Source organism: Ceratotherium simum, chromosome 15 (assembly GCF_057802395.1).
Source record: "Ceratotherium simum simum isolate JZ-2026a chromosome 15, ASM5780239v1, whole genome shotgun sequence".
NCBI classification, from domain to species: Eukaryota; Metazoa; Chordata; class Mammalia; order Perissodactyla; family Rhinocerotidae; genus Ceratotherium; species Ceratotherium simum.
The window spans coordinates 38,937,881-38,960,633 of record NC_141914.1 but is presented as its reverse complement, the minus strand read 5'-3'; the positions used below and the strand labels follow the sequence as shown (position 1 = coordinate 38,960,633).

Here is a 22,753-nt window from a genome sequence, read left to right as displayed (position 1 = left end):
CCGCACACTCACCACAGGCAGAGGAAGAGCTCCACCCACTGAGTGCGTCTGCCCAGCAATGGGGAGATGGAAGCAGGGTGGGCTGGGCAGGGGAGAGGAGGCCTGAGAGCGGGGAAAGGAGAGGACAGCACAGACACTGGGCTGACCTGAGGGTGAGTGTAGGGTAGAGGCACAGATGGTCTTTCTCTATAAATGAGCGAGGCAGGAGCGTGGCTGATATTCCTACCTCCCACCTTACGTGGTGAAACTGGGCAAGGCCGAGGCAAACCATGTTGAAGTTTCCTCGCCCTCCCAACCCCACATGCCCCTGCTTCATGGAGCTAACTGCCTTACTCTGCCTTCCTTAGGGGTGGGGGTGGGGGGAGGGAAATGACCTGAGAGAAAGCAGTGTAGCAATCAATCACACACAAACTTACATTCCAAAGAGAGCTCCCCCAAGATGCGCTGCATGATCAAAAAATTTCCATCCCAGGATCATTCCTGCTGTATCCATGGCAATAATGGCTTTTAGGGCCTGAAAGCCAGCAAAAGAGAAAAAGAACTAGTACAACTTTGATTCCTCCAGCATGGACATTTCTAATTTAAGGGCAAGAATCCAATGTAAAAATATCACCACTGACCCCAGCACTTCACTTCATAAAAATACTCACATTCCCTGCCGTGAACGTGAACATTGGAAGGAAGATAATGGCGAGCCTCCCGTCTGGGATCTTAGTGCAGACAGCCGCGAGGACAGTCATGATGGCGCCCGACTGCAAATTAACACATTGGTGAAAATGTGACACTCTCAATGTTCAACTGCTTAGTGACTAATGTCTAAAGTAGCAATACTTTTTCCAGGAAGTTTATAAGCCACATATTTCTAGGTGACACAAAGTTTAAAAGCTTTCAGTTACTAACATACAAAATATCAGCCAAAGGGGATCCAAGTCCCTCACGCAGTAACCACCTGGAAAGGATCAACTACAGGCAATAAGATGTGTAACAACCAGCCTGTGAGTGCTTCATGAACTCCAGGGAGAGTGTTAAGCGTGTCACATGCATCATTTTATGTAATGACATAAAAGAACCTCTCAAACTTCAAAGCTCCCCCAAACAGAGTGAGTGAGCATGAAATTTGCCCAAAGAAACCCACATGCATGGAACTTTTTCCAACTATAATACTTTATCTTAAAAAAAAAAATCACGTGAAATTTACATACTACTTCATAATAAAACTAAACATTTTCCTTAAAACCGTTGAGCAAAAGTTTTGTTTCAGGAAAGCATGCCATGTTTATCCCGTGGCTCTGCACAATCTGCCCCTTACGGCATCCTCCCGGGGACCAGGCATCCGCCTGCGTGAGCAGCACTTCCCCCAACAACCTCACGTTAGAGACTAAAAATCTAAACCTCACAACCTTATGATCAATAAATCAGCCATTTTTTGTTATTGTTGAAATTATGATTGTTGTTTAGATAGTTTTTTCTTTTACTATATGTTTTTCCAGGTTGTTATGTAATCTTCATAATTTAAATTTATAATGGCTATGAAATATCTCCTGGATAAATTATGCTAATTTAATTAACCTCTCTCAATGCTAGACATGTTCCCAATTCCTCTAAATGGTAGAACTGGATCATAATCCCAAATTCACATTAAATCTCACGGTAATTATTCATTCAAATACTTGAGTCCTAGTACGTACTAGGCACTATACTTGATGTGGGGGATACACAAGGGAAACAAAACCAACAGTCCCTCCTTAATGCAGCTTACAGAGTGCAGGAAAGACATACGTAAAAACAACAAACTATGACCAGCTACGATGGGGAAGCACAGCATGCTGTGGCAGCATGTGGGAGGGAGAGCTCAGGGTTCATAAGTGACACCAAGCTTTGCACGGAATGGTGACCAGGTGCTGGCCAGATAAAAGGGGAGGAGATGGGAAAAGTGTTCTAGGTAGAAAACCAGCTTGAACCAAGCCTGGAGGTCCGAGTACAGTGAGGTGGAGGACTGCAAAGAGGCTGAGTCTGGCTGGAGTGTGGAGTGTGGCTCGAGACCAGGGAGAAAGCAAAGGGAAGCAGTCAGTTTGGTTTATTTGTCTTCTACCAAAGTTCTTAATAGAGACAAATCTTACTTATTAAAAATAATAAAACTCCCATGATAGACATTCTACAAAGTATCTTCCCACTATTCTTTAAAAGTATCAAGGTCATGAAAGACTGAGAAACCATCACAGACTGGAGGATACTAAAAAGACATGACAATTAAATGCAATGTAGTATCCTGAAACCAAAAAAAAGAACACCATGGAGGGGCCGGCCTGGTGGCGTAGTGGTTAAGTTCACGTGCTCTGCTTTGGTGGCCCGGGGTTCGCAGGCTTGGATCCCGGGCATGGATCTACGCACCACTCATCAAGCCATGCTGTGGCAGGCGTCCCACCAAGAAAGCAGAGGAAGTTGGGCATGGATGTTAGCCCAGGGCCAATCTTCCTCAGCAAAAACAGGAGGACTGGTAACGGATGTTAGCTCAGGGCTACTCTTCCTCATCCAAAAAAAAAAAAAAAAGAACATCATGGAAAAATGGGGGAAATCCAAATATAGTCTGCAGTTAACAGTAATATACCAATGTTAACTTCCTAGTTTTAATAAGTGAGCCATGGTTATGGAAGATGTTAACATTAGGGGAAGCTAATTAGATGTACACCTTCACCCTTACAACAACCATCACAGTAAAAATGGATTCAAGCTAGAATAATCAATCAATCAATGGATGCTATTTCTGGGTAGGGGAGGAGGGTTGATGAACAAGGTATCAAGATATTTACATAATCACAAAGAATCTTCTCACAAATTACTTGTTAATTTTAAAAAGAAAAGGAAAACTAACTTTACAATAGAGAAGCTGGATAACAGCTTAACCAGACACCAAATGGACAAGAGGGCAAATGGACACCACATACCTCCAGCTATGACACCCAAGGCCACGACATCACTCATGCAGCGTTCCAACCAAAAATACACAATCAGAGGCTAATCGTGAGGAAAGAGACACCCTATAAAATAACTGGCCTGCATTGTTCAAAACTGTTAATGCCATAAAAAAAGAAAAAAAAAAAAAGCTGACCAAAAGTGAAGGCAACAAAAGCAAAAATAAACAAGTAGGACTACATCAAACTAAAAAGCTTCTGCACAGCAAAGGAAACCATCAACAAAAAGAAAGAGCCACTTACCAACTGGGAGAAAATATCTGCAAATCATATCTGACAAGGGGTTAATATCCAAAATATACCAAGAACTCACATACCTCAATGGCAAAAAAACAAACAATCCGATCAAAAAATGAGCCGAGGATCTGACTAGACATTTTTTCAAAGAAGACGGATGGCCAACAGGTACATGAAAAAGTGCTATCACTAATCATCAGGAAAATGCAAATCAAAACCACAATGAGATATCATCTCACACACATTAAAATGGCTATTGTCAAAAAGAAAGAAGTGTTGGCGAGGATGTGGAAAAAAGGGAACCCTTGTGCACCGTTGATGGGAATGTAAATTGGTGCAGCCATATGGAAAACAGTATGGAGGTGCCTCAAAAAATTAAAAATAGAACTACCATACGACCCAGCAATCCCGCTTCTAGGTATTGATCCAAAGAAAACAAAAACACTAACTCAAAAAGATATATGCACCCCCATGTGTTCACTGCAGCATTATTTACAATAGCCAAGACAGGGAAACATCCTAAGTGTTCACTGATGGATGAACGGATAAAGAAAATGTGCTATATATACATATACCATGAGATATTATTCAGCCATAAACAAAGAAGGAAATCTTGCCATTTGCGACAACATGGACGGACCTTGAGGGCACTACGCTAAGTGAAATAAGTTAGACAGAGAAAGGCTAATACCGTTTGATCTCACTTCTGTGTGGAATCTAAAAAACAAAAACAAAAACAAAAAACAAGCTCATATATACGGAGAACAGATTGGTGGTTGCCAGAGGCAGGGGGCAAAATGCGTGAAGGTCAAAAGGTACAAACTTCTAGTTATAAAATAAGTCAGTCCTGGGGATGTAATGTACAGCATGGTGACCATAGTTAATAATACTGTATTGCATATTTGAAAGTTGCTAAGAGAGCAGATCTTAAAAGTTCTCATCATGGGGCCGGCCCCATGGTGTAGTGGTTAAGTGCACGCACTCTGCTGCTGGCAGCCTGGGCACGCACCAATGCACCACCTGTCAAGCCATGCTGTGACGGCGTCCCATATAAAGTGGAGGAAGATGGGCACGGATGTTAGCCCAGGGCCAGTCTTCCTCAGCAAAAAGAGGAGGATTGGCATGGATGTTAGCTCAGGGTTGATCTTCCTCACAAAAAAAAAAAAAAAGCTCTCATCACAAAGAAAAATAAAATTTTGTAACTATGTATAGTCACGGATGTTAACTAGGCTTATTGTGGTGATCATTTTGCAATATATACAAATATTGAATCATTATGTTGTACATCTGAAACTAATATAATGTTACGTCAGTTATACCTCAATTTAAAAAAAAAAACGGCTGTGGAAATGTCCCAGCTTTTAGAAGACCAAAAAGACACGACAACTAAATGCAATACATGATCTTAGAGGGGGGAAAAATAGCTACAAAGAACATTATTGGGACAATTGACAAAACTAGAATATGTTCTATAGATTAAATGAAAGTATTATATCAACATTAAATTTCTTGAATTTGATAACTGTACTGTGGGATACATAAGGCTGTTCATGTTCTTTGGAAATATACACTGAAGTATTTAGGAGTAAAAGGGCATGATGTACGGGGCCAGCCTGGTGGCATAGTGGTTAAGTTCACGTGCTTTGCTTCAGTGGCCCGGAATTCACAGGTTCGGATCCTGGGTGCGGACATATGCACTGCTGATCAAACCATGCTGTGGCGGCGTCCCATAAACAAAACAGAGGAAGAGGGGCACAGATGTCAGCTCAGGGCTAATGTTCCTTACCAGAAAAAAAAAAAAAAAAGGGCATGATATATCCAACCTACTCTCAAATGGTTCTGAAAAAAAAAAGCATGGGTATATAGAGAAAATGATAAGTAAAATGTGGCAAAATGTTAAAAATTGGTGACACTGGTTCAAGAGTATTTTGCAATTCTTTCAAAGTGAAACACAGACCTAAACGTAAAACATAAAATAAAAACTTTTAGGAGAAAACTCTTTGTGACTTCAGGTTAGGCAACAATTCCATAATTATGAGACCAAAAAGCACGATACATAAGAAAACAAATAAATCAGACTTCATATAAATTAAAAACTTACACTCTTTCAAAAGACACTGTTAAGAGAAAAGATAAGATACAGGCTAAAAGAAAATACCTGCATATCAGAAATCTGCTAAAGGACTTGTATCCAGAATATATAAAGAAAAACTCAATTAAAAGGAAAATTTTTTAAAATAGGCAAAAGACTGAACAGACACTTCAGAGGAGATAGATGGATAGCAAATGAGCACATAAAAAGATGATCAACATCATTAGTCATTAGGAAAATGAAAATTAAAACCACACTGAGATATCACTGTATACCTATCACAAATTAAAAAGACTCACCACACCAAGTGTTGGTGAGAATGTGGAGAAACTGGAAACCTTACGCTGCTGGTGGGAAAGTAAACTACTACAACCACTTGGAAAACAGTTTGGCAGTTCCTTAAAAGTTAAACATGTATTTGCCATGTGATCTGGTCATTCCACTCCTAGGTGTTTACCTAAGAGAAATGAAAGCATACACCCATACAAAGAGTTGTGCACAAATGTTTGTGGCTTTTTTGTTGTTTTGTTTTTGTTGTGAGGAAGATCAGCCCTGAGCTGACATCTGTGCTAATCCTCCTCTTTTTGCTGAGGAAGACCGGCTCTGAGCTAACATCTATTGCCAATCCTTCTCCTTTTTTCCCCCAAAGCCCCAGTAGATAGTTGTATGTCATAGTTGCACATCCTTCTAGTTGCTGTATGTGGGACGTGGCCTCAGCATGGCCAGAGAAGTGGTACGTTGGTGCACGCCCGGGATCCGAACCCGGGCCGCCAATAGCGGAGCACACTCACTTAACCACTAAGCCACGGGGCCGGCCCTCATGGCAGCTTTTTTATAACAGCCAAAACTAGAAACAATTCAAATGTCCATCAGGTGAATGGATATACATATTATGGTAAATCCATATAATGGAATATTATTCATCTATATAAAGGAATAAATTACTGATACCACAACTACATGGATGAATTTCAAAATAACTATACAGAGTAATGGAAGCCAGAACAACAACAAAAAGGAGTATATGCTGTATGATTCTATGAATATAAAAATCGAAAAAATAAGTACAAATGAATCTACCTTGACAGAAAGTAGAGAAGCTGTTGCCTAGGAATGGGGGGGACAGGAAGAGGAAGGGATTCCAGAAGAGCACCAGGAAACCTTTGGGAATGATGGATATGTTCACTATGTTGACTGTGGTGATGGTTTCATGGGGATCTACATGTCTAAACTTACCAAATTATAAACTTAAAATACAGGCAGTTTTTTGTATATCAATTATACCTCAGTAAACCTGAGGTTTTATTTCAAAAACCTGGGAATGCTTTGTACTATTCCTGCAACTTTTCTGTAAGATTTAAACTATTTCAAAATAGGATGTTAAAAAAAGACACGTAAGAGAAAAATGATTTTTAAAAGGTGCTCCTACAATTGACTGTAATTAAAAGGAAAAATCCCTACTTTTTCATATTATAAAGGCTATTTCTGGAAAATAGCATCTACCTCTCTTAATCACCGTTTATTTGGTGTCCTCTACGTGAGGAGTTGCTTCAGAACACAGGATTATCTTACATTCACTAACACTTCAAAGAAGAGCACCATGAGTTCCAGGGATCCCAGATGTCCCCAGCCCCTAATATCTAGTTGCCGGTTTGCCTAAATAGGGAAACCAGCTCAAGCTGCATTCCTAGGAATGGGTTGGGGTAACTGCAAGATGGAAAGACAGCATGAATATCCCTTGGAAGGAGAACTTAAGATCTGAGTTAAGGTAAGTGGACAAAGACAACCCAGCGCTTAGGCTGAAAAAGTGAAAGAACAAGGAAACAACAGCCTCAACTACATAGTAAAGGGGATAGGCTGGGTGTCAGTGTTACCGGCCAATCTGACAGTGGGGGTTAGGAGTCAGAATTCCACATGCTATATTTAAGATCAATTGTCTGCTATTGTATATTGACCAAACTGGCTTCTGGGCAAGTCTGTAACACACGAGGGTCTTCTGAAATCCTGACTTCCCTTAACAGGGAGATCACTGGTTTTGTGGAAATACACACATGCACGCACACAGCCTCCATAACTTGTTCAACCTTTCCCTGGTTCCCTACTCCATGTCCTAAATGGGTCACAGCAACTTTCCAGGGTATCAGAACTACCTCAGAAGATGGCTGGCTTATTTCCCCACAAAAGTTGCTGGGTCACAGTTCCTCTAGGGTGCAGCATGTTACAATGGCCGTGTTTATATTTATTCTGAAAGATGTATTCTGGCTGGAACTTCAACATCTGCCCCCAAAATCTATCAGCACATACTGTATTAAGCAGAGGAGATATCAATGTAACTGAGAATGTGAAAGTGAACAGGAGCCCATCACCTTCCAGGCTTTACAGCATATGTGCAACTTCAGTGTCCTAGGTTTATTTTTAAACAAAACCTAAAAAAGTCAACTCAACAAAACCCAGAAGAAATCAAGTTGAAACCTTATTTTCTCAGAGAAAAAACCCAAAATTACACTTTTTCACAAAATGAAGCAAATATAATTTGATTAGCTGATGTGAAAGAGCTAAATTTCTGTTAGGTCCCTCTAAATTACTTCTCCATGGATGATTATATTCTCTAACATGCTCGTTACAGATATATATATTTTTTGTTTTTTTTGTGAGGAAGATCAGCCCTGAGCTAACATCGGTGCCGATCTTCCTCCCCTTTATGTAGGACGCCGCCACAGCAAGGCCTGACAAGCAGTGCGTCGGTGCCCACCCGGGATCTGAACCCAGGCTGCCACATGCACTTAACCGCTACGCCACGGAGCCGGCCCCACAGGTATTTTAATACTAAAGAAAATTCTCATTAGCTATGCATTTCTATGTAAAGCCTGTTTCCTTCTAACTATAACTTATTGTACTTATTATATACTATTTTAAAGATAGGCAGTTCCATTATCCTTCTAGAATTTTCTCAAAGGGACCTTTATCTACACAAATTTAAACATATTTATGTGTCTGAATAAATCACAACTTGCTTTTCTGACAAATGTTCGGGCCCACCCCCATGCAGAGATTCTTTATTTTTACCTTTTCTAGTCAGAGGCTTTTAAGAACATAATGAAAATGGGCCCTTTATCCTCAGAAAGATTTCACATATATTTTAGATACGATTTCAGAGAGTCATGAATCCTGATCCACGTAGACCCCAGAGGTCTGCCTTCTTGGTTAGAGGTGAAGCTCTTTTATTCTCCACCAATAATTTGTTTATGTACACTGGTTATGTATTTGTAATCAATATGCACATATAATTTTTCACTTATTTTCTAAGTAAATGATATTCAATATCTATATAATCTTCATATCTATCATATCAATGGCTTTTATATGTGATTTCTTTTCTTTTTGAGGAAGATCAGCCCTGAGCTAACATCTGCCAATCCTCCTCTTTTTGCTCAGGAAGACTGGCCCTGGGCTAACATCTGTGCCCATCTTCCTCTACTTTATATGGGACGCCGCCACAGCATGGCTTGCCGAGCGATGCGTTGGTGCGCGCCCAGGATCTGAACCGGTGAATCCCGGGCCGCCACAGCGGAGCGCGCGCACTTAACCGCTGGCACCACTGGGCCGGCCCCATATGTGATTTTCTTTTTGCATTATGAATTTAAAAGATTTTGGTCTAAGGGGCCTTCTGCTTCCACAAGCTAAGTACAGCTAAAAACCCTTATATGTAAAACAAACATAAGAACTTAGACTCTGAAAAGCTGCAAGAGGAAAGCACACAAGCTAGGAACCTTGGGATCTACGGAATGACACAGTGGTGAGTTCCCTGGGTTTTGTTTTGGCCTCATATAGCACAAATTGGGCTCTGGAGAAGCTCACAACCCATAAATATCAATGAACTCAGACAAGATAGGTCTGCTCCCCCCAAAAATGCTCTCTCCAGCCAAAGGACCAAGAAAGGGTAGCCTAGCAAGACAGAAAGCTTTTAGACAATAACCCCTCTACTCCAGCCAAACACCACAGAAAAAACTGTGGCCCAATCCCCATCAGCAAAGGTTGAGTGGAGAGCTAGACTTCCACCCTTGCAGACTATAATGAAGTACCCCAATACCCCTGACAGGGTGGTGTCAGTGGAGGTCCCATGGGCAGCAGTAACAAGTTACCCTTGCTCTTCCTAGCCAGCGCAGTATCAGCAGAGGTCTACTGGGGAGCCTGAACTCCCAGAACTCCCCACTCTGCCCTGCAGTTACAAGAGCCCTTCTCCCCACAGAGTCAAAGGGGGCTGAGTGGAGAACCTGGACTCCCACCCTCACCTGGCAGTCATGCTCAGTGCACTCCCTTTGCTCGCCAGAGGGGCCTGCTAAAGAGTACACTTAAACAATATTCAAAGTCTTCTAATATCCAAAATGTCCAAGTTTCATTTAAAAATCACTCATTATACCAAGAACCAGAAAAACCTCAACTTGAATGAGAAAAGACAATTAATAGACACCAACACCATGACACAGATGTCAGAATTATCTCACAAGCATTTTAAAGCAGCCATCATAAAAATGCTTCAACAAGCAATTACAAACATATTTGAAACAAGAGAAAAAACAGCACAAAAACAGAAAGGCTCAGCAAAGAAATAAAAGATATCAAGAACAATGTAAACTCTAGAACCGAAAAATACAATAACCTAAATAAAAACACTAACGGATGGACTCAAGCAGAATGGAAAGGGCCGAGAAAATAATAAATGAACTTGAAACAAAGCAGCAATTACCCAATCTGGACAACAGAGAAAACAGACTTAAAAAAATTAAAGAGTTTCAGGGACCCATGAGATTATAACAAGCAATCTAACATCATGTCAACCGAGTTCCAGAAGAAGAGAAAAAGGGTGAAGCTGAAAAAGTATCTGAAGAAATGGCTGAAAATTTCCCAAAAGACATAAACCTATAGATTCAAGAAGCTGAGCGAACCCCAAACAGGAAAACACAAAGATATCCATGACAAGACATACAGTCAAACTTCTGAAAACTAAAGACAAAGGAAAAAAAAAGTCTAACAAGCAGTAAGAGAATCAACACCTCACCTATATGAGAAAAGCTATTCGAACACAAAGGATTTTTCTTCCGAGACTATGGAGGCCAAAAAGAAGCGGCACAACCTTTTTCAAGCACTGAAAGAACTGTCAGCCTAGAAGTTTATATCCCATGAAAATATCCTTCAGAAATAAAGGGGATACCAAGACATCCTCAAAGAAAAATGGAGAGAATCTGTCACCAGCAGACCTACCTAAAAGAATGGCTAAAGAAAGTTCTCTAAACAGAAAAAAAATCATAGAAGGAGGACTCTTAGAACATTAGGAAGGAAGAACAATGGAAAAGTTAAAATTATGTCTAAATACAATAGACTTTCCTTCTCCCTTGGAATTTTCTAAATTATGTTTAATGGTTGAGGCAAAAATTCTAATAGTGACTGATATTCTAAATGTATGTAAAGGAAATATTTAAGACAATTATATTAGAATTTGGGGAGGGCATACGGACAAAAAGGGAGGAACAGTTCACTTCACTTAAACTGGCAAAATGACACCACCAAAAGACTGTTATAAGTGATGTACACATATTGCAAAACCTAGAGCAGCCATTAAAAAAGTGACACAAAGAGATGTACTCCAAACAGTATAGGTAAATCAAAATGGAATTCCAAATAGATCTGCTTTAGTGACCATTTTATTTAACTTGCAACCTTGTAAGGAAGAGACTAAAGACACTTTCCTAACTTAGCAAGCGAGTTCACTTTATGTACAGGTTAGATCAATGATAGTCAAACCAATGAAGTTATAGCAAGCAGGTTATCACAGTGTTGGTGAGCAAATTCAGCCTATCATAAACTACTTACAACTTCAAGTGAAAAAGATTTCTCTAACATTTTAACAAATGCTGTTTCCTACAACAAACATTTGACTGATCTTTGCCATCTCAAGATTAAGTGTTACATCTCGCAGATAAAAAACTTTTGAAAAGCAGATTAGAGAAAAGCTTCCTATCAATAACTAGTAAGAAACTCAATTTTTAAAGGAGATTTAGGATACGCATAGCTCTAACCAAACAAAACCCTTACCAACACTAGTCAGTATTCCTGCTCCCTAGTGCCAATGTGGTAACTGACAAATATTCTTTAAGTCTCTTTCATCTTTTAACAAAGGATTATGACAAAGCCAGTAAGACCAATACTTCTTATTTTCTAACACAATTTTGTCAATAGCATTTCCCTCCCCAGATTTCTCATTAAAAATATCACTATACGTGGTAATATATTTTTAATTTTAACCAAGATGAATGAAAGTATTTGAGGATAATAATTTTATCTTGCCATGGCTCTATAGGATTCTGGTGACTGAATAGGAACTATCACTTCCACATTTCTTACTACATGCTCCTTACTATGCTAAGCACTCGCAAGACCCTTTGCATTGCAGATGAGAAATAGCATGTGTTATCCTCATTTTATACGGGGAAACTGAGGTTCAGAGAGATTAAGTAATATGTCCTGGAAATCACAGGTAAGTGGCAGAGCTGAGATTCAAACTCAGTCTAATTCCCAACACCATGCTGTGACACTCTGTTCATCTCGGACTTCAGTTTCTTATCTTTAAAATGGGAATAACATTAAAATGCCCTCCCAGATCTTCTCAGCTAATAGAAAACTCTCCCCACCCTCAGAACCCCCAAAGTTCTCTAGAGAATACTCAGGCCTTTCAGTGTGTATTAGATGTGTGAACAATGTTTTCTCCCTAACTAAACTAGACCTGAAGTCAGAGTCTACTTCTTATCCATCCTAGTGGTCTTCATTGCCTTCACATAACAGGTGCTTAGCTGGTGAATGAGGTTGAGAAGAGGATTTGAAATACATAAATTATACCAGAACCAAATTTTATATAGAAAACAAACATTCCATGAAGGAAAAAAAGGAGGCTAAAGCTAAGAAAGAATGTAGGTCACAGGACAAGATATAGGCTTCATTAGGAAAATTACGTATACACAAATCTGAGGAACACACAAATTACGGGATGATTATTTTACATAAGGATTCTTTTCCAAAATTGGACCTTCTTAGAGTTCCTTTAAATATGAAATTCCCTATTTGAACGCATTTAAGTGCATTAGTATTTAAATATGTACAAATTGAATATGTAGTCTTTAAAGAAATATTATGTAAAGATTTCCATGTGCCTAGAAATCTGCCATTAAACTCAAAAGAAAACATATTTGTAAATATTTTTTTTGAGCATCCAGAAGATAGCTTCTGAGGGCAGGGATTTTGATCATCTTATTCACTGGTTGTATCCCCGGTCTCTATTACAGTGTCTAAGTAGTTTAATATGCAGAGCAGACACTCAAATATTGACTAAATAGGAAGATACAGTACCAGATTCAAATCTAATTACGTAGAATTTTCCAATGCTAGATTAGGCTCTCTGGTTTATGGAGATTGGATACCCACTGTTCTCACTACTCCTCTTGATATGTACTCTGTTCCAGCAAGTATATGTAAATGATCAATGGTTAAAAGCTATAGCCTGAAATTTACAAGGCTTTACAAATGTATAAACTCTAAATTAGATATAGATTAGTTAATAGTATTGTTTCAATGTTAATTTCCTGGTTTTGATAATTGTACTGTAATTCTGCAGTTAACAGTAGGGTGAAGGGTATATAGGAACTCTTTGTACTCATTTTGCAACTTTTTTCTAAGTCTAAAATTTGAAAATGAAGTTAAAAACTAAATTAAAAGAACTTGGGGGCTGGCCCAGTGGTGTAGCAGTTGAGTTCGTGTGCTCCACTTCGGCAGCCCAGGGTTCGCAGGTTCGGATCCCGGGCTCAGGCTGATGCACCGCTTATCAAGCCATGCTGTGGTGGCATCCCATATAGAGCAGAGGAAGATGGGCACGGATGTTAGCCCAGGGCCAATCTTCCTCAGCAAAAAGAGGAGGATTGGCATCAGATATTAGCTCAGGGCTAATCTTCCTCAAAAAAAAAAAAAAATTTAAATTAGAAATACTTACTGCACCAAGTGATGGTCCATATCTTCCTGTGGCAACTTTACACACATAACTGACAAAACTGGAAATAACGCCTGAGAAAAGTAACATTTCAGTAATTTTAGTGAGATATAAAAATGGTTTTCATTTCTGATCTCCACCCCAAAGAGACTAACAGTGTCGGGTTTCTACCTGGGTCACTACAAGGTACAGGCATGAATACTTATCCTGCCTTATTACTTCAGGTATCTTATAGGGAAAGAAAAGTCTGACCTACTGTACAACTTGCTGAGTGACATAGGGTCACTCAGTTTACCTCTCAGTTATCATTTTCCTCATCTATCACATGAAAAGAGACTAGTTCCCAAACTAACCAACTGTCTGGGAATCCTCTGGGCTGCACTCCAAACACTAAATCAGAATCTCTGGAGTGAGACCAGAGAGTCTATATTTTACCCAGCTCGCCAAATGATTCTGCCGCAGGTCTAGACTAGATGATCCTTTACAGGTCCCTCTGGCTCCAATGTCATCTACGTTGAGTGTGGCTCATTTTAAAAAGCAACTTCCTATAGAGCAAGACTTAATGGCACCTGAAACAGACACTTTGTACCTACAGCAACATAACTAGTGGTTGGGGAAAAGAACTACACTTATCCTACAGGCCAAAGATATTGATTGCTCAGCTTCTAGTTTTGAAGGACTAGATGAGTATTTATTTAACACTAAGTACTCACTCTAGGCCTTGTGGTAGTTGCTTTTCTTTAATCCTTTCTACAACCCCTTGTCATGAAAGACTAAGTATTATTATCCTCAGGAGGTACAGTCTTCTCTGCAACATCACACAGCTGGCAGCAGAAATAAGATCTGAACCTAGGTCCTCCGTCTCCAAGCTCGGTGCTTTTTTCACTATAACATAACTGCCAGATATACTGTTTTTAAATGAATGGATTTCAGGAATGAATTTTTTTTTATTTATTTATTTTTTTTTTGGTGAGGAAGATTAGCCCTGAGCTAACATCTGATGACAATCCTCCTCTTTTTGCTGAGGGAGACTGGCCCTGGGCTAACATCCGTGCCCATCTTCCTCTACTTTATATGGGATGCCGCCACAGCATGGCTTGACAAGTGGTGCATCGGTGCACGCCCGGGATCTGAACCTATGAACCCTTGGGCTGCCAAAGCAAAGCACGTGCACTTAACCACTACGCCACTGGGCCGGCCCCTAAATTTTTATTTAGTATAAATTTTTATACTTTGTGGTTTTAATTAAGCACATTTTGCCAACAGATAAATAAAATTTAACAGACCAATTGCCAATTTAGCAGCATCCAGGAACCTGGGATCCTGTGCTACCATTTCCTAGTCAAAATAAGGAAATGATGCTATCTCCAGTACCATGACTCAAATGGTTCCATGCTAATAACATATATGCTTGCAACAAAGATAGAATAAACTCATTCTTGAAAATCTTATTGGATAGCTCTGATCTAACATTTTCTGGAAACTGAATACACTGCGGGAAATGAGCTTACGGTAATTTAACAAAGATCCAGATGACTGAGACAGCCGGGAAGTCTCGGAACCACTAATCTATAAAATAGCGGGCTTGAGTAAGATAATAATGACATGCTTAAATTCTACACTAAACCTTAACTCCTGTCTCTCCTGGTTAATTTAAAACTAAACATACCTAAATAATTCTTGTAAGAGGGAATCAGCAAAATCAGTAGCAGGAAAGATAAGAGCCCCACCAGCCTGTGGTATCTTGTACAAACAATACGAGAAACAAATATGTACTGAGCATTTACTATATATAGAATGTGGCTTTAATCATTCCCTTTGTCCCTGCTCCAGATGGGTGAGAGTGCTCACACTCTGAAAGGCCCCGAGATTAAAGCTTATTACCTGCAGATAAGTACAGCGCCATGAACTGCTCTTGACCCAGAATGTTCACTATGCTGGAGGAGAAGCTCCACAAAACATACATATTTGCTGCCATGTGAAACAAGGAGAAATGACTGAATGTGGACAGCAACATTGGAGGACAAAGGACCTCTACAAGAGAAAGAAAAACAGTCAGGTGAACACACAGTAAAAATTATCTAAACTTTTTCTGGTATTATTATGAAACAAATCAAACATGAGAAACAAAAACAGAGCCAGTTAAAAGTTTAAATAAGATGGTTTAAGATAGCACTTTTCAAAGTGGTAAAAAGCTGTCTTAAGTCTCTTTTCTACTTAGTAAACAACCAATAAAAATTCTCAGTTCAATGAAAGCAACTTGTCTTTATGGCAAACGTTAGTTAGAAAACAGAATTAATAAATTATTTTAATTATAGATATCAGTTGTATATACATAATAGTCTCCTCAAAAAGTAAACTTGTAGTGATCATGGATCTTAAGTCATTAAAAAATATTTAGATACCTACTATGCCCAAGGCACATTATGGGTACCTGGGACACGGCAGTATGAGAGATGATGAGGTCCTGTCCTCAAGGAGCTTACAGCCTATCCTCCAGATTTTGCTTATAATTGTTGACAAGTAATTCATCTTTTTTATAGCATTTCAATTAACATAAAGAATATTTCTTTCATATTATCTCTACCTCAAAATAAAATCGCACAAGTTAGACTTACTTGAGGCTGGATTGGATGTGAAATATCTGATCATTGTCCGCTGCAGAGAAGGTACTCTCCACAAACAGAATACAAAAACATTTGCAGCTATGATACCTACAAAATAAATATTTACAATTTAGGGAGGTTAAAAATGAGAGCAAAGAAAGTCTGACCAAAAGTCCACCTGAATAATATTTTCTACCACAATTATATAAGAATATTATATACTTGGGAAGAAAAGTGAGCTAAGGAAAGTAAGTGAAATCAATGTTTTTAATATCAAAACTGTCACAGGTTAGTAAAGTCAGAGAATTCCTGGAAAACTGCAAATACTCTAGGAGCTAATTTCCTTCACTCAGATCCATATTTTATTTCTTCAGTTTACTCTTCTCAATAAACAGATCTATAATTATTGTTTGAAAACGGCCAAGCTAAAGACAGAAGTAACGTACAGAATTAGGTTCTTTTGCTGAGTAGAAAAGCTATATAACATCACTTCTTTTTCCACAGGGAATGGTACGCTTCTTAAACCTATAGATATGGATATGGATGCATGTCGGAGTTGGGTGACTGTTTTATTTTTCTCCAAGAACTGATGTTGCTAGAACTACCATTAAATTGAGTAAGTTTACTTAATTATAAAATTAACTATTTAGTCAGATTTTAGGGAAGAAATTAAGTTACCCATGAAAACCACAAACTTTAAAAAATTCATTGGGGCTGGCCCCGTGGCTTAGCGGTTAAGTGCGCGCGCTCCGCTGCTGGTGGCCCGGGTTCAGATCCCGGGCGCGCACCGACGCACCGCTTCTCCAGCCATGCTGGGGCCGCGTCCCACATACAGCAACTAGAAGGATGTGCAGCTATGACATACAACTATCTACTGGGGCTTTGGGGGAAAAAATAAATAAATAAAATTAAAAAAATATAAAAAAAAATAAATAAAAAAATAAAAACATAAAAAATTCATTGATTGTAAGTACCACAATTCCTTGCACATAGTATGCACTCATCTACTTGAACTAATTAAAGGAATTTCAACATTTATTGATTCCTCCAGTCTCTTTAGGCAACTGGCAACTAGACCTTCCAACTTCTTTAATGACAATACGGACTGATTCCAGCCACATCCTGGTGAGAGGATTTATTTTAGAAGATGCTCATTGTACAGTCCCTGCCAGCTGCTACCTCTTGGAGTTACCTTTGGCTTCCATATTTGCTCACTCTGTAAGGCTCTCAGCTATCTCCTGGCAGTCCTCGTCTATCCGATTTTTGCTCTCCCACTTGAGAGCTAAGCAGGAAATGAAGCTACTACTTTCATAGATTCTAAAATATTTTTCCCATTTTAATATCCGAAATCAGGACGCATCTTACAATTGGTGGTGTGTCACAGATGAATTGGCAGCATTTTTTCCTTTTTCCATAGCACATTAAATCGTGTTTCACTGCATTTAACTGAATTGACTCTATCAATTTTACCAGATATCTTACTAGTAGGAACTGTGACAGCTTTTATATCATTTTTGGTAAATAACTAACTAGAACTCTTTCAAAGTTGGTGAGAAGTATTTATGAAAGGATGAGGAGAAGGGGTCATAAGCAAAGCAAATAAGAGCACTGTGTGTACCTTCCAATGAGGAGCCCGGAACACTGGGCAGGGGAGGTGGGCAGAGAAAGGGCAGAGCCTCCTCAGACAGAGGAACAGACCTCAGCGGGTTTATCCCAAAGGAAGTGAGCAGTGATTAGTGTTACCTGGGGTTCTTCAGTTTCTTTTGGGAGAGTTAAACATCTTTACTACTCAGAGAACTCTCTGAGGTCTAGGTTGTCGTACATAGCTATTGACATCTCAGGGTAAAGAAGACCAGAGAATAGTTTGGCCCCAGGTTTCCATGATCACAAAGATAGTCAGGGCTTTGCACTTTGTTCCAATTGTGGTTCAACGGAAAGAGAGAGCCCCTGATTCTGCCTGCTAGGCTGAAAAATGGCAACAACTACTCTGCCTACTCTGCCAGTTCCACAGGGTACTTCCTGAAATTGGTGACACACAGCACACACTTCTGGAAACCGCAAGCACCACAGCACTGCAGAGAAGTAGACAGCGTCTCTGAAGACATTACAACTAGGGAAAAAGACTTGAAACAGGGAAAGATAACTAAAGACATCAGGGTTAACAGTAGCCAAAGAGTTAACACTGCCAAGTTTTCAACCCAAATGCAAGAGGGCCTTTCTGGTAAATCAGGACAGAATATTGGCACTGGAACACACTATAGTCAAACCCCTCACTTCTTTAGACCAGTGGCATCCTATCAGTGAACAACTGACTATACGTACCCAAATTATTATATGAACCGCTGTACTGCATTATAAAACACACTAACAAATTAAAAAAAAAAATGAGAAAAGTCAAATGCAAGTATTTTCTTCCTTGCATATCCATTTTGAAGGCCAATTACACATGACAAAACTGAAGCTCTAAGACGTACATGTTTTCAGAGAGCCAAATTTGTGGCCAAGCCAGAATTCCTAATCTAGTGCTCTTTCTATGAGACACAAAGACATGGGTAGCTAAGAGGATTTCTTTTGACCTTGGTCACTCTAGGACTTCAGACACCAGAAAAAGGGCTCTTTATCTGGGAAATAGCATAGGCTGGTCCGCAGAAGCAGGTGAGCAGGAGAGGATGTGTGGCCTACTGAGGCAGCACTGCATACTGTCTAAAGGTAAGGTGAAGGAGTCTAGCAGAACTGACTCTGTCCTACTTACACTATAACCTGGACAAGAGGCCTAACCTCTCAGCCTCAGTTTCCTCTTCTGTAAAATGGAAGTAATAAAATCTACCTTGAAAAGTTGAGTGATGATTAAATGAGAAAGCACAATTAAATGTAGCAGTCACACAGTGACAATTCAATATATGAAAAACATGGTAGAAAGGGAACAGCCTTTTCAGGTCTGAATCCTAGGTACGCCACTTAGTGGCTTTGTGACCTATGGCATTTCATCCCCTCCACTTCAGTTTTCTCATTTGTAAAATGAGGATAACACATACTACACCTCATAAAGGTTGTAGTGAGGCTTAAATAAGGTATATGCACCTAGTATGCAGCTGCTCCAAGAATAATGGTTCCCTCCTCCTCCTTCAAGAAGTAGAACTGCTTAAGGTCTCTGCTAGTATCTCCATTTAGGAGTGTTACTTGCCTGCTCCTGACTCAGTAACTTCTTAGACAAGCTTGGCACTACTGATTCAGGAAGGTTGCTGCTGCCTCAGTGCCTACCTTTACCAAAAGTGATGCACTAGATTACACCAACAAGAATAATGAAGTAAGGACTTTCAAAAATTCTCTCCTTCATAAAAGCAATGAAAAAATTGGCAAAATTTTTCACAATCAACTTTTTCAGAACTCTAAAAATTAGCCAAAGGCTTGTAGCAACCCAGCATTTATTTTTTAAAAATGGCTGAATCTCGACAAGAACAGCAAGCTTTGAGAAATTTTAATTTGCCCTAGTCCCACTCCCTACTTTCCAGCTATAAGTTAACCATGAAAACAATCCACATTCCCAGTGCACCCTGGCAATCATCAGAGGTAGCAGAACGGAGCTGGAACTCTTTCAAAGCCTCTTTACCAAAGAACTGTTATCATCTGAGCTATGTGATAACAGTTCCCTGGAAGACTTCACTTGCAAGGCTGCCTGCATTTGACCTGACTGGGAGCTCAAATGCAAAACTCCTTTTCCTAGGGGGTGTTTGTCAAAAACAATTACAGGCAAGTGTTTTAAGTTCAAGGCTGCCTGAGGTGGTAGATAATATTTGAGGCAAACAGAGTAAACAAAAAATCTTAAAAGAAAAAGCTGCGGAATGAGACGTCCACAGGGGCTTCCAAAAACCTCTTAACATATTCCCGGGATCTAGAAGGCCACAAGCATAACAAGACAAAATTTTAAGACAATATTTGTTACTAGAGACAAAGAAGGACATTATATAGTGATAAAAGAGTCAAGAAGATATACTATCGTCTTGCTATCCATCAAGAAGATACAACAATTACAAACATATATTCTCCTAACAATAAAATCCCGAAATATATGAAGTAAAAATTGACAGAACCAAAGGCAGAAATAAACAGTTCAACAATAATAGTTGGAGACTTCAATACCTCATTTGCAATAATGGATAGAGTAATTAGATTGTCAGCAAGGAAAAAGAAAGACTTGAACAACACTATAAACCAACTCGGCCTAACAGACATCTACAGAACACTCCACTCAACAAGAGAATACACATTCTCCTCAAGTGCACATGCAACGTTATCCAGGCTAAACCATATGTTCATACAAAACAAAACAAATGTCAATAAGTTTTAAAACAGTGAAATTATACAAAGTATGTTCTCTGACCACAATGGAATGAAATTACAGATCAATAATACACTTGGAAAATTCACAAACATGTGGAAAATAACACACTCCTAAATAACCAATGGGTCAAAGAAGAAATCACAAGGGAAATTAGGAAGTACTTTGAGATGAATCAAAACAAAAACATAACATACTTGTTATGGACTAAATTGTATTCCCCAAGATTCATATGCTGAGGCCCTAACCCCTAATGTGATGGTATTTGGGGATGGGGCCTTTGAGAGGTAATTAGATTTAGATGAGGTTATGAGGGTGGGGCCCTCATGATAGGGTAAGTGTCCTTATAAGAGAAATACCACAGAGCTTGCTCCTGCTCTGTCTCCCTGCCATAAGAAGACACAGCAAGAAAGTGGCAGTCTATGAGCCAAGAAGAGAGCTCTCACCAGAAACCAATCATGCTGACACTTTGATCTTGGACTTCTGGCCTCCAGAATTGTGAGAGAATAAATTGCTGTTGTTTAAGCCACCCAGTCTATGGTATTTAGTTATGGCAGCCCAAGCTGACTAAGACAATACTAAAGCATAGGATACAGCAAAAGCAGTGCTGTGAATGCCTACATTAAAAAAGAAGAAAGATCTCAAATCAATAACCTAACTTTCCACTTTAAGAAACTAGAAAAAGAAACCAGAAAAAGAGCAAAGTAAAACCAAAGCAAGCAGAAGGAAGAAAATAATAAAGACAAGAGTTTGGATAAACAAAGTAGAGAAAAGAAAAATAGCAAAAAATCAATGAAACCAAAAGTTGGCTCTTTGAAACGATCAACAAAATTGATGAATCTTTCACTAGACCAACAAAAAAAAAAGGCTCAAATTACTAAAAGCAGGAATAAAAGTGAAATGTTACTATTGACCTTACAGAAATAAAAAGGATTATAAGAGGACTATGAACAACTGTATACCAATAAATGAGAATAACTTAGATGAAACTGACAAATTCCTAGAAAGACAAACTACTGAAAGTGACTCAAGATGAAACAAAATCTGAAAAGGCCTGTAAGAAGTAAAGGGATTGAATTAATAATCAAAAAACTTCCCACAAAGAAAATTCCAGTAACAGATGGCTTTACTGATATATTACTTTCCTAGAGCTGCTATAATAAATTACCACAAACTCAGTGGCTTAAAACAACAGAAATGTATTCTCTTACAGTTCTGGAGGCTTGAAGTCTGAAATCAAGTTGCTGGCTGGGCCATGACTCCTTCTGAAGACTCTAGGGAGACTCCTCCCTTCCCTCTTCCTAGCTTCTGGTGGCTCTTGGCAATTCTTGGCATTGCCTGGCTTGTGCCTACATCATTCCAATCTCTGCCTCCAACTCTTCACATGGCCTTCTTTTCTGCATGTCTCTTTATGTCCTCTTCTCTTGTTATAAGAACACAAATCATTGGATTTAGGGCCCACCTTACTCTAATATGATCTCACTGTAACTACTTACACCTGCAAAGGCTCTACTGCGAATAAGAAAACACACTGAGTTTCTGGGTGGACATAAAGTTTGGGTGACACCATTCAACTTACAACTGGTAAATTCTAGCAAACACAGAGGAGAATTAACACCAATCCTTTTCAAACTCTTTCAAAAAAACAGAAGAGGAGGAATATTTCCCAACTCATTCTATGCAGCCAGTATTACCCTGATATCAAAAGCAAAGACATCACAAGAAAACTACAGTTATGCATCACACTTCATGATGGGGATACATTCTGAGAAATGCTTTGTTAGGTGATTTTGATATTGTGGAAACATCGGAGTGACACAAACCTAGATGACATAGCCTACTACACATCTAGGCTCTATGGTACTAATCTTAAGGGACCACTGTTGTATATGCAGTCCGTTGTTGACTGAAACATCGTTATGCAGCACATGACTGTGCCAACATCCCTTATGAACAGAGATGGAAAAATCCTCAAGAAATTACTAGCAAACCAAATCCAGCAGCATATAAAAAGGATTATAAATCACGACCAAGTGAAATTTATCCCAAGAATGTAAGATTGGTTCAACATATGATAATCAATCAATGTAATTACTCCATATTAACAAAATTGGACGACTCACAATTCCCAGTTTGAAAACTCACAACACAAAGCTACAGTAATCAAGACAATACGGCATAAGGATAGATATACAGATCATGGAACAAAACTGAGAGTCCAGAAGTACATCCATACATTTATGGTCAATTGATTTTTTACTGTGGTCCCAAGATAATTCGATGAGGAAAAAATAATTTTTCAACAAATGCTGGGACAAGTTCATATCCACAAGCAAAAGAATGAATTTGGACCCCTACCTCAAACTGAATACGAACATTAACTCAAAATGAATCAAAGGCCTAAATGAAAGAGCTAAAACTATAAAACTCTTAGAAGAAAAGGTAGTTGTAAATTTTTGTGACCTTGGATTA

General features: G+C 39.1%; 1 protein-coding gene across 1 annotated transcript in view; it reads right to left on the bottom strand.

Moving 5' to 3' along the window:
• The window catches only part of PARL (presenilin associated rhomboid like), a 48,159-nt gene that overhangs the window by 3,205 nt on the left and 22,201 nt on the right, over positions 1-22,753 (bottom strand). Inside the window, exons 5-9 of the mRNA XM_004424670.3 lie at positions 15,955-16,050; positions 15,221-15,370; positions 13,340-13,410; positions 651-752; positions 417-514 (exon numbers count right to left, since the gene is read on the bottom strand). Of these exons, the coding sequence (XP_004424727.1) occupies positions 417-514; positions 651-752; positions 13,340-13,410; positions 15,221-15,370; positions 15,955-16,050 (517 nt within the window). The remainder of the gene's footprint in view (positions 1-416; positions 515-650; positions 753-13,339; positions 13,411-15,220; positions 15,371-15,954; positions 16,051-22,753) is intronic.